The sequence below is a fragment of the Bombus huntii genome, chromosome 6 (assembly GCF_024542735.1).
Source record: "Bombus huntii isolate Logan2020A chromosome 6, iyBomHunt1.1, whole genome shotgun sequence".
NCBI lineage: Eukaryota > Metazoa > Arthropoda > Insecta > Hymenoptera > Apidae > Bombus > Bombus huntii.
In genome coordinates this window covers 4,072,861-4,085,521 of record NC_066243.1, presented here as the reverse complement: position 1 = coordinate 4,085,521, position 12,661 = coordinate 4,072,861, and the positions used below count along the sequence as shown (strand labels likewise).

At 31.7% G+C, this 12,661-nt stretch overlaps 1 protein-coding gene across 2 annotated transcripts in view; it reads left to right on the top strand.

The window, feature by feature from the left end:
• LOC126866583 (cadherin-87A) overlaps window positions 1-12,661 on the top strand; it is a 533,242-nt gene that overhangs the window by 503,740 nt on the left and 16,841 nt on the right. For both annotated transcript variants that reach the window (XM_050620360.1, XM_050620361.1), the window contains one exon: window positions 12,326-12,460. In XM_050620360.1, the coding sequence (XP_050476317.1) occupies window positions 12,326-12,460 (135 nt within the window). The remainder of the gene's footprint in view (window positions 1-12,325; window positions 12,461-12,661) is intronic.

Genomic DNA, 12,661 nt, shown 5'->3' with positions numbered 1-12,661 from the left:
GGAACGGATGTTATCATTAATATTGTTGATAACGTCTACTGAAGTAATAAATTCGTCCTGTGAAATTATATTAAACGTTAATGCTAATTACGCGCAACATGATAAACAATTAATTTCACGTAAAATTTTATCCGGTGAACAATTAATATCAGGTAACTATACGGCATAAAATGTAATAATATTAAACGTGTCGTGAGAATGTCGAGTAAAAAGAAACAAAAATTTCTGATTATACGAAACGTTCTTTCATTGATTTGAAATATTTTCCTATTGAAAAACATCTTTCGTAATGGAACGAGTTTGTAAGAAAATCAATAGGTGAAAAAGGCTCCGATCGATCACGTAGCTTCGAGAAATAATTTTTCTATTAAACCTGCACTGATTTACGAGGCAGCGGATTGCTGATACGTTTTGAGCGATAGTTTACATGTAATATCGGGGAATTTTGTATTATCGAGGCTCGAAATTGTATTAATGTGATGAAATATTAGCCACGGATACAATACTACTTAGCGAAATAACGATGCAGTGATTTTGGCTGGATTGTCAACACGTTGATACTATTGAACTGAGGAAAATTAATGTTGCTTCGATTAAATTAATTACGCATAATAAAGAAACAGAAAAGTTCTGATGCACGTTTGTTTCCTAAAGTATAAATAATCGCTTTTATTAAGTTCGTGGCTTTATTGTTGCAATTACTCCTTTTATTGCAACAGTTTTGTATAGATATGTTCTACTTATTCTTACAAATATTAAATTTTGTATTGTATTATAATATTGTAAATAAATATTATATAGAAATATAATATAATAAAAAATAAATATAATAAATATAATATTGTATAATAAGTATATTATTGTAAATAAGTATTATATAAAAATATAATATAATAAAAAATAAATATAATAAATATAATGATTACAATATAATAAAAAATAAAATGATTATTATATAAAGTAGTAAATATTGTATTACAATATTGTAAATAAATATTATATAAAAATATAATATAATAAAATAAATATAATAAATATAATATTGTATAATAAGTATAATATTGTAAATAAGTATTATATAAAAATATAATATAATAAAAAATAAAATGATTATTATATAAAGTAGTAAATATTGTATTATAATATTGTAAATAAATATTATATAGAAATATAATATAGTACAAAATAGATATAATATTATATAATAATAATAAATATAATAATTACAATATAATAAAAAATAAAATGATTATTATATAAAGTAGTAAATATCGTAAATAAATATTATATAGAAATATAATATAATAAAAAATAAATATAATATTGTATATGATATTATATATTAATGAAATGAATATTATATAAAATAGTAAATTTTATAGTGAAAACATAACGATTTTATTATTAAAAACATAACAATTTTATTATTAAAAACATAAACAATTTTATTTACGTACGTATATATTTATAGAATAAAATGAAAGCCTTTAATTTCATAAAAAGATATATACATATATATTATAAAATTAATTTATGATATAATAATCGTAAAGTATATTAAAATATTTTTATAAAGAAACGAACGACATGGTCGAGATTTTAAACATAAAATGACTGAACGTACGTACGTATACTTAATTTGTTGTGAAAATAAAAATTAGGACGAGTTGCATAAATTCGTGCACATATTGGATTATTTAAAAAATTGCGCTACTCGTGCAGTTATCAAAAACTTCGCAGTAATTAAGCTTTGCAAACTAAGAACTGACTTATACAAAACGAGTCTTCATTACAGAAACATACAAGAGAATTATAGAAGTCTGACGATTCAAAAATTTCTATCGTTGGCAAAATAGAATTTTCCTTTACTTCTTCACTTTCTCCTTTTTCCTTAATTTTCTCACCGGAAGCTTCTTAAAGTACGTGCATACATAGCCCGTTTAAGAAGCTAAAGAAAGGAAGCTATAACTGTTTCGGTCTAGAACATCTTAAATAATTTCTGTTGGCTTATCTGCCGAATCATCTAAGCAGTTCAAAACGGAACAAGTTAATGTCCTGCATAAATAAAAGCTCGGTAAGTGTATTCACTTGTTCAAGCTTAATATGCAGGCTCTGACAAAATCCTACTGCAAAATCTGTCGTGTACACGGTCTCGTCCTGCATTATTTCGTAAGGTTAAATCACGACGAATATGTATGGTTATTCGATTTACGAGAATCAAAGTACGAACACAAAGCGTCGTACAATACGAAGTTAATACTAATTAAAGAGCCGATCATTTTTCCAGTCTTATTATTTTACATTGTACATCCATTGTTACAAGATAAAATTGCGTTTCTTTCTTCCATTATCCTGTAATCTTTTCACTCTCAATCTCAAATTTGCCGATTATTTAAATAGAATAATTTTAGAAATGATCGCTTATGGGTTGATGCGCGTACAGTTGATACTAAGTATAACCAACAAGACCATAGAATGGTCTGTGATGTTTGTCTTTGTGCCTGCAGCTTTCCTCGTCGTGTATTTTCTAGTTCTTGGTGTCCTCTTACCGGCGGCGAATATAACAAGTTAAATATTTGAAAAAAATATTAACATAAATTTTGAATACATTATGACAAATGACATTTGGAATACTGCTGTGTATATTAAACAATGTAGATACACAACAAACATGTACATAGCGTAGGAAACAACTTTTCGATACCCAAAAGTAACTTTTTCTCACTCGCTTAAAATTGTAATATAAATATTTCCTCTGCAAGCAATTGCTTTTTCTATTTCTTAACACTAGAATTACCGATAGTTAACACGAAGCTATTTCTACCAAAACCAATCAAAATGTCTTTAAAAAATACGTAATAATAGAATATTGTTATATTTATTGATTTATTACTTTCTTACAGAAGCAATTCCATGTTATGTAGTACACTTTTGGTATTATTAATTCATCTGGGACCATGATCCCTAAACGAGGGTTGACATATTTATAAAATTGTAGTACCAGTCATTTTGACTGATGTGGTATTTCTAGTATTAGCATCTAGCTATCTAGCGATCGATCAGGAATTTTTCTGATAACTGATATCATCATATCGAATGATGCGCAGTAAAAATTTTAAAAACGTGTAGGAAGTTGTACAAAACGAGGAAACTGGTTAATTTGGGTTTGATAAACAGATTGCAGGACCCTTTTACACTTTGACAAGTACCAGTCATTTTGACTCCTATTGGTATAAATAGTCTTGATATTGAAATTATTTTCAGTTTGAATACATAAAAAACAAAATAAAATTCATTATATTATTCTTTTAGTTATCGTTGCGAAAGTCATTACATCATTGCGGAAAAATATAACATAAAGTAGGAATTTTAAAATAAAATTGTAAAACCAGTCATTTTGACTGGTGTGGTATTTCTAGTGTTAATCCTTCATTTGGCCTTTTTCCAAGTAATATCGATCGTTATTTGCAACTTCAAGTTCGAAAGAGTGGTCAGAGACGATCGTAATTTTCTTTCAACATTTCGTACGAAAGGGAATAATAAACCTAGCGACAAAGGATAAGAATATATCGTCTGGTGTGCACGAAATCCTACAGCACGAGGAAACCAAACGAAAAATAGTGCGATGTATCGAGTGTAAGGATCGGCCACGTAAGAAATACACCGATCAAAATGTTTTTCATGTTTGTTATAATTGCGATTCCTAATAATTTGTTGCAAGTTTTCCTTCTCTTTTACTCGTTATCGTAATTTTTATCGATACACATCTTAATCGTACAAAGCTAAACGTGTGTTACTATGGAGCCCATGCAGCGTTACAAGCGACCCAGGGTCAGGGACTGTTGTAACACATCCCATGCTTCTGATTTTTTATCAATAGCCTTGTTATTACTTGACATACAGCGAAATTCCTGTGACTCAAGAACGTCACATAAGTAAGAAACATCTTCTACAAGAGATTTTCTTCCAAACGTAATAGTTCCAGCGTAATCGTACTGCAAAGTCAAAGTGTCACTATCGCACGTGGACTACCCTAGTTTGACTGCCACGGTGGTCATTAGTGACCGGAACACTTGAACTTTTTACACTTGTAAAAATTGAATGAAAATTGACAGTTAGGACATTTTGAATATAACCGATAAATAGAAGATACTTTGAAATAAAAAGTGCCCCATTGAACAATTAAACATTTTTATTAGAACACCAATCAAAAAAATGAGAACAAATCTTGCATCTAACGGTGCACTGTGTTAAAACACTTTAAACATAAATGTGGCTCATCAATACAACCTGGACAATAAGTGGTCACCTTTTTGGTCCGATTCTTAGCAATTTTTGATCCTAACTGTTTAACGTTTTTTTTATAGCACCCTCTGCAAAATTTCCGTGTCAGACACGCTTGCCCTTCTTTCTTCTGCATTTCGTGTCGCAATCTTTGTCGAATAAGTATATTTGACGGCTCTGGTGAATGACACTGTGTAAGCTGCATTGCAAGTGCCATTCTAAAATCTGGTACCTTGATTTTTGTTTCTGTTGCTTGTTTATAGAGTATCATCGCGTTTGAGATTGATGTATTCAACAATAACTCTAAAGCTAATTTTATATATCACTTGAGGATTCTTCTATGTGGTGTAGAATATGCTATCATTTGACCTGATAAATCTATAGCACATTTTCCTCTGTTGTAATCTACCACTACCATTGGTTTATCACAAACATAATTTTTCTTGCGGACCTTTACCATTTCAGCCGAATGTTTCGTTGAAATCATAAAAATAATCATAATACTGTTTACTAATATCATCTACACGTTTCAACAATATATTCTGGACGTTTTACTTGTTTGGACGTTTGAATGTTTTGTTGAAATAAACGAAGCCTTGTTATGATATGTCGCTATCAACTGTTACCAAGGCGCCACGGTGGTCACCCGTGACCACCACTAAGATAAACGGTCCATTGGGGAAGAATGTTGTCTTACATCATCAATTTATTATTATTTTGCCATTATATGCTTTGAATAATAAAAATACTCCCGTGGCGTCCTAGGCGAAACATGTGATTTCTGCGTGGCAGTCAAAGTGTTAACATTTTGAGTCCCAGGGGTCTTTGAAAAAACAGGGTCGAAAAATCGCGAACAGCGCGATAACGCTTGTCGTAATCGATTGCGAAGAGAAACAAGCGGCGCAATAGCGCTCGTCATATTTGTTATTTTTATGAAATACATCTACATTATTATACATTCGTATTATTAGTTTATAAATATTTCAAATTTTGTTCAATCAAAATTATTGAGAAGGTAACAATGAAATACAAAATACCGTCAGTCGTCCGTAGGGTTCAAATGTACTGTGACTTTTCCACACAAAATCTAAACAGCTCGATCGCGTTGCTTGGGACTCAAACGATCCTCGAGTAGAATAAACAATTATAGTCAGACAGTCAGAGCAGATACGCGAGAGACGACGCTTCAGTTTCGATTACTTGATAATACAATCAGTGAATGCGTCGTGTGCAAGCAATAACGAAATACGAATAGAGAAATCTGGATTTTTCAAAGAACAAGCATCGAATGGTGCGGAAAATAGAGTATCGTTCAGATTAGTCAAGTTAACGGCTTAAAAATTCAAAGAATTTTACTAGCTAGCATAAACCTGTTATTCTTTTGACTTGAAATGTTTTTCTTTTTTCAAGTTTCTACGCTTTACGTATGCTTATTATCTACTATTGTTTCTTTGGTTTCAAGTTATTCGTATTTAATTGATTAAGAGTCTTTCAATTATCATTCCTTGACCTAAGGAAAACAACAGTTGCTAGGTAAGGCGATGTTATCTACAGTTCGATGCTGTTTCTTCTCTTTTAAAACGCGTCATTTCCTCTAAACGTCGTTTTGTAAGTATCCATTTTCCATTAGATAGCCGTCTGGGGTCAGGCGACTTGAATTCAAACGACTGGAAATCAAGTAATTTGACTTGCACGAACACAAACGTGGAATCAAGTTATTTGTATTCAAGCGACTTCAATTTACCTTCGAAGCTTACGAATTTTACGTATGGCTTAGACCCGATATCAATGATTCAAGATGAAAAAACGGATGATTTACAATCTACGCGTTTAAATAATTCATATTATTTATTCGTTATTATTCATTCATATTATTGCACTTAATAAGAACAGTGTGCGTCGTATGTGCATATATCGCGAAGAAGAACAGAATATATCGAAAATAAAACTTTTGTTCTCTTTGAACTTCTTAAAGAATTAAGTATTGTCTTGAGAATGATGCGAAGCATTAATTTCAATTAAAAGTGCTGGTTACTGTTATTTTTCTTTCTCTGTGATCTATAACGATGCAATAACGAAACTGATGATATAAGATGCTGCTGCTGTTGCTGTTGTTCTCCGATAAAACTTTTCGTTTGTACATCGAGAGGAAAATCAATGGAGCGAAAATGAGAATAAGTGGAAAAGGATTTCGAAGCCGAGGGAAGCTGATATATTAAACGAATCCAGTACTTGGATTGGGAGGAAAAAGGGACGCAAAAGAACAATTTTGCAGCGTGTATATAACAAACTTTATTAACTCACCACGCGACTTTTCTATCCAGTATATCGCACGGTGTATTTTCTTTTTAAATGAAACCATAAATAAAACTTAGTTTGCACGAATTTGTTAGAATTTGTTAAAAGTAGAAAGTATAAGATAAGGTGACTGAAAACTCAGCATTTTATGATTAAAGTGTATCTCGAGTATCTTTTTTCTTGCCACTGTTCATTACGTTGCTTAATTGCTCGATGCTCTCGTTTAAGCAAATATATTTCAATTTGTAAAATATTCATATTAAAATTTGTTATTAGCAATGTCGGCTAATACGTATATTTAATCGTAAAATTGTTGGTAAAAATATGATATACGCAATTACACGCATTTTTACAAGAAAGAACAAGAAACTAGAACTTTGCTTGAGATAAAGATACAGCCTGATTTACTTGCTGAAATCCTCTTGTATTTCGAACGTAAAATATTTTCGTTCTTTTTGTAATGTTTGTTCATATCGAGAAACTGCGAAATTATTAGGGAAAATAAACGTTTAACATTTTCTTGTATTGGCTATTTTCTATTGTCAAATTGTTAGCATTGTTGAAATTGTTAACATTAGTAGATAATAAAAAAGATGTAAAATCCTTAAAGGATTATCGTTTACTTAAAAAATACAATTCATCGCCAGTTTCGTTTAGAATTATGTTAATTTACAATCCTTGTTACTTATTTATTATATTATCTTGTGCTAAGGTTATTAATTTTGTTCTTAGTTAAACGTGCTCTCATGCGTAGTCTAAAAGTTGATTGAAAATCGTAGAAGCACTTACTTTAACTCTCCGTAATTAGAATTTTCTTCGCTGATAAAAGAAAAGAATTATAATATCGATCACCTGCAGCCTCTTACTTTAATCCAAAATCTAAGAATATCATTTGCATAGTATGATAGTATTACTCGTGAAATGCGATATCGTAATCACGTGCAAACAGATGAGATCAAATTTATGAATATGTAAAATAATTACGTAACTTCTACGTTACATGACGTTATAAAGGATCAAAGAATGAATTATTACTGAAATATAAACAGCTTTGTGGTGCAACGCTGTGGTGTACAAGACAAATAACGCTGGCAGAATAAGAATAAACAGAAAACTTGACGTTATTAAAAGCAATGAAAATGTCTCAAATATACATGCGAGATGTGAAATAAAATACTCGATAAAAATTTTCTGGAAACAAAATATGTTCCTCTTCTATGAGAGACGTATCCTTCGGAAAAAAAGTCTTTAACGTTAATTAATTACACGCTTACTCACGGTGGAAATTTCGCTATAATTACTCTTCCTACTGTAAAGCAAACTAAAAGTATCATGGAAGAAGATACTAGTTGAGGAATATAAGAATATGAGAAAAATGTAAAGAGTGTTTAATTTTCAGTATTTAATTTAAAAGCGTCATATTATTTGACGTTAATTGTGATTTTAAGTGAAGGTTTATTAAAGCTGCTACAGGACGAAGATAAACAAATATTGAAAAGTTGTAAGAAAATTGCTTGCTCGCGTCTAGCACTTACCAACTTAATTACAAATCTTACTTTTATTAACTCGATGTATTTACTTGTTCGCTGCATACTTTTTTGAAACTAGTTAGCATTAGGTTGTCCGAAAAGTGTCTTTCTTTTACAGACACGTCTTTTACAACGACGCATCTTTATACAAACATGAAACCTAATCTGTCGAACGTTGTGATCTTTATTTTGATAGAACAAAATGGATCATACGTAATTCGATAAAATAATATAAAACGAAAAATGTGGTGCATCTATTATTTCCTTATAAAACGAAAGAAACTTTTATCTATTTAACACGTTAAATGACATGCCAGTTTTACGAGATTTGGCCGTGGCACCACGATGAATTTTTTATACGTATAATGTTGAAATTTACCTACAACAGATATGTTACAGTGTATAATCATCATTTATCTCACTGAGGTCACCGGTGACCCCCATGGCACTGTAGTGCAATTTTTCTCGATTCACTTATTTTTTCGATTATTAATTATCTCATATTGTTTCTTCGCGTTGCTAAATAATTGTTCTATGTTGTTACGTCCCGGGACCTACCATAAACCATAATCCACCCCTCGATCATATTTATTCGGACCCGCAATAATCCTAAAGAACCGTCACAAGATTTAGCATTTTTTACTTTACTGCCAAGGCCCTTAATTGCTATCAAACATCTTTCAAGTCGAAACGTTACTTAGGCTTATTGTTCATTATGATAAAACACGGAAAAAGCGAGTTTTTCCTACGTTCGAGGCGCACATAATAGATCTGTATTTCATGTATAAATAAAACTATTTTTATATGTTTTATACTGCATTAATTTACAATAATTTAATACAAAATTTATAACTATTGACATTTGTTCAAATTATATATTTCTACTAATTTTTACCACCGCGCCATGACCAAGTTGAATGCCGGTCACCGGTGACCCGCACGACATTCAACGTGTTAAAACTACTACGACTATTCGTTACTTAAAAAAACCGCAAACAAGCGATCGTTTGTAAATAAAACAAACGAAAACTCGGAGAAATACACTTCATCCGAATCCCTAGTGTTTACAGTCAGGCGACTGAAAATTGTCTACCCATCGAATAACAACGGAATGTGCGCACAGTATCTTATTGCAGAAACGCTCGAACGGAGGTGGTAAAGCCGAAAAATTTGTATAGAGAAACGGCGAGGGTATTTTCGCAGCAGAAGCCCTTGATATTGGCTTCGCTGCAGCGTCAAACATTTCCTCATAACTCGTAACAACTTCTTCTTCGGCGTTACTAGCGCGTCATAAAGGCGGAAGATTCCATAAGACGCGACTGTACTTGAAATTTTTCAACTTCCGTGTTTGCACGGCATCCGATAACAGTACAGAAATGGCTGAGCGACACGGTTTTCCAAATATATATATATATATACATATAGTTATATCGCACGAGAACGCCTCGTATCGTATTTTAGGGTGGCTAACGCGGCATACTGTGACAGACCTTTAAGCGATCAGATCGCTTTCTCGCTGGAGAAAAATAGCGAGCACGAAGGAGTATTTTATTCGAAAAATATCCAACGCGTTTATCACAGGGGATACGCGGAAATTATCTGACCACGCCAGTTGTACGCGACGATCCCGAAGGATGCGGCTGGAATATTAGCACGTAGACGCATACTCTTACACGCTTTACCCTCTACGTCATATCCGCTCGATAAATTCACGGGGCCGTTAGACGACCAATAAAACTGTAAAACCTTTTAACTAATGGCCCCGCTGGCTTTACGGCGGCGAACTTTAATGCCTCTTTTCGTTTTACACAGACCGTGGAACGCACCATGCATGTTCGGTCATTAAAGCAAACTAATGTTTACAACGGCTCTATCATTTACCAAAATAGTCGAATTTCCTCGTTAATTGTGGCGGTTATTGGAACGAGACGTTCAGCATAGTTATGGTTGAAAACGATTATCGAGACAGAGCCGATATATGGACGATACGTTCGCCTATTGGAATTCATTTTTTAGATCGTTTATTTGCTGTTTTTTCTTTCTTTCTTTCTTTATTTCTTTTTATCGTTTCTACCATTGATTCGTCGGGAGTCTTTCGTGTGATTGAAAATATTTTCATTTTATCGGCGTACGAAAAATTTTCGCTCGTAACACGTAGCGTTGGAACACGCGCAGAAAAATAAAAAATCAAGTTCCTTCGAATCTTGAAGCTCCGATTGTACGAAACGGCGTGGTTTCGATACGCAGTCTTCCTATTGCCATTTTAAAAAGATAGACAAGCGAAAATGCGGACTTTCCCGAACGCAATGAAAGTATTAGGTTGGCAAGTAAGTAATTGCGGATTCTGTCATTAAGTGGTAATGGCAAAATCCGCAATTACTTAGTTTCCAATCCAATAGATGAATACGTTTGTAGCGATTTTGTAATGTATAGAACATTTTGTTGGTAACAATTGGAATTACAGAGCTGTTGATTCGTGAAGAATTACGAAGCAACAACGCTTGTACGATGTAACATTTGCAATTTGCTGCGCTAGTTGACGCAATTATTGTTAGAGGATACAGCTACTCTACTTTTTGAAATTACACTTTTCTTTCGAAGGAAAGAAATGTTTTTGTTTCAAGTAATGATATTTGCTTTAATTGTCTATTATTTTTCATATTCATGAGTCATCTTGAAACGTTTGAAACGTACAAAGACAGCAACAGTTGTGCTAGTGACACTATTTGTATACAGTGTTGTGAATAATTACAAACGCAATCCATTTTTAGATTTTTCATGATATTAGAACAAAAATTGACGAAATCTTTTATACAATTTCAATTTTCAATTATACAATTAAAATTTATATTGTGATATAATACAAAAATGAAGATATAACAAACGAAAGATTTGTCCCATCGAAGTCGGGAAAAAATTGGATTTTTTCTCTAAAATTTGTGTTTCTGGCTGTGAGAAAATATAATGTTAATCTTTTAAACATAATATAATTTATTTAATAAATTTCATACAATTTGAATTTTTATTTTTATTATAGTAGTAAAAATCTTCTTTATTAATTTTTATTAATCAGTCAGGTACACTATCCTTCTAACTTATTTAAAGTTTCGATCTGAAAATCCGTCCACACTGATTTTATTATTTTTTTTACGTTCCACGATATTTTCTGCAGGTAGCTTCTCCTGATCGTAAACTTTTCTCGCCAGAATTCCCCATAGGCTTCCGATCGGGTTCAGTTCAAAACTCGATGCTGGCCACCGTAATAATTCTATTCTGAAATCTTGGAACCATTTTTTTTTCTTTTTATATACCAGCCGCTGAATGAATTTCGTTGAAAAATTCTCTTTTTGCCAATTTATCCTTTTATTAACGTTATAATAATAATTTCGCTTAATATATCCAGCCATAATCAATGGTGTCTTGAAAATATCGAAGAAACAATACCAAAAATATACTAACTATTCACAGTAATTGTAATTGTTAAACTTGTATTTGTTTGTAATGCAAAAAAAGCAATTGTAAAATTGTAATTGTCATATTATAATTATTAAAAATCAATAGTACGAATCTGTTATTATTATATTATTATATTATTATATCTTGAAAATATCGAAGAAACAATACCAAAGATATAATAATTATTCACAGTAATTCTAATTGTTAAACTTGTATTTGTTTGTAATGTAAACAAAACAATTGTAAAATTGTAATTTTCACATTGTAATTGTTAAAAATGGAAAGTACGAATCTGCTATTATTATATTATTATATTATTATATCTTGAAAATATCGAAGAAACAATACCAAAAATATACTAATTATTCACAGTAATTCTAATTGTTAAACTTGTATTTGTTTGTAATGTAAAAAAAGCAATTGTAAAATTGTAATTGTCATATTATAATTATTAAAAATCAATAGTACGAATCTGCTATTATTATATTATTATATTATTATATCTTGAAAATATCGAAGAAACAATACCAAAAATATACTAATTATTCACAGTAATTCTAATTGTTAAACTTGTATTTGTTTGTAATGTAAAAAAAGCAATTGTAAAATTGTAATTGTCATATTATAATTGTTAAAAATGGAAAGTACGAATCTGCTATTATTCTCAATAGCATGAATTTACATAAAAATCCGCAGTCTATTGGAAAGCAGCAACAGCAGAATGTCGATACACGATCAATATGATGCCTCTGTTTCAGTTCCTCGACGCCTGTGAAAAGTTCGGCATCGTGAACGTGGAAAGAAGACTGAACTCTTACATGGGCGCCTTGGTGTTGCGTCAACCACTCGACTACAGGGAGAGGCCCTTTTACCAATTGCTACTCAGAGCAAGCGTGAGTACAGCTCGAAAATTGATTTTAATTATGCTACTGGTACGCCGGTACCAAGCGCCACTTTGCTGCTCATCGACGTCCCGAATAAATCTATTTATAATAAAAAGCGTTGAAAATTTTGGTCGCGTTGCTGCATACATAACTCTGCTCGTCTAATGAAATCATCGTCATCACGAGTGGAAAAGAAGTCGGGTGCCTGGA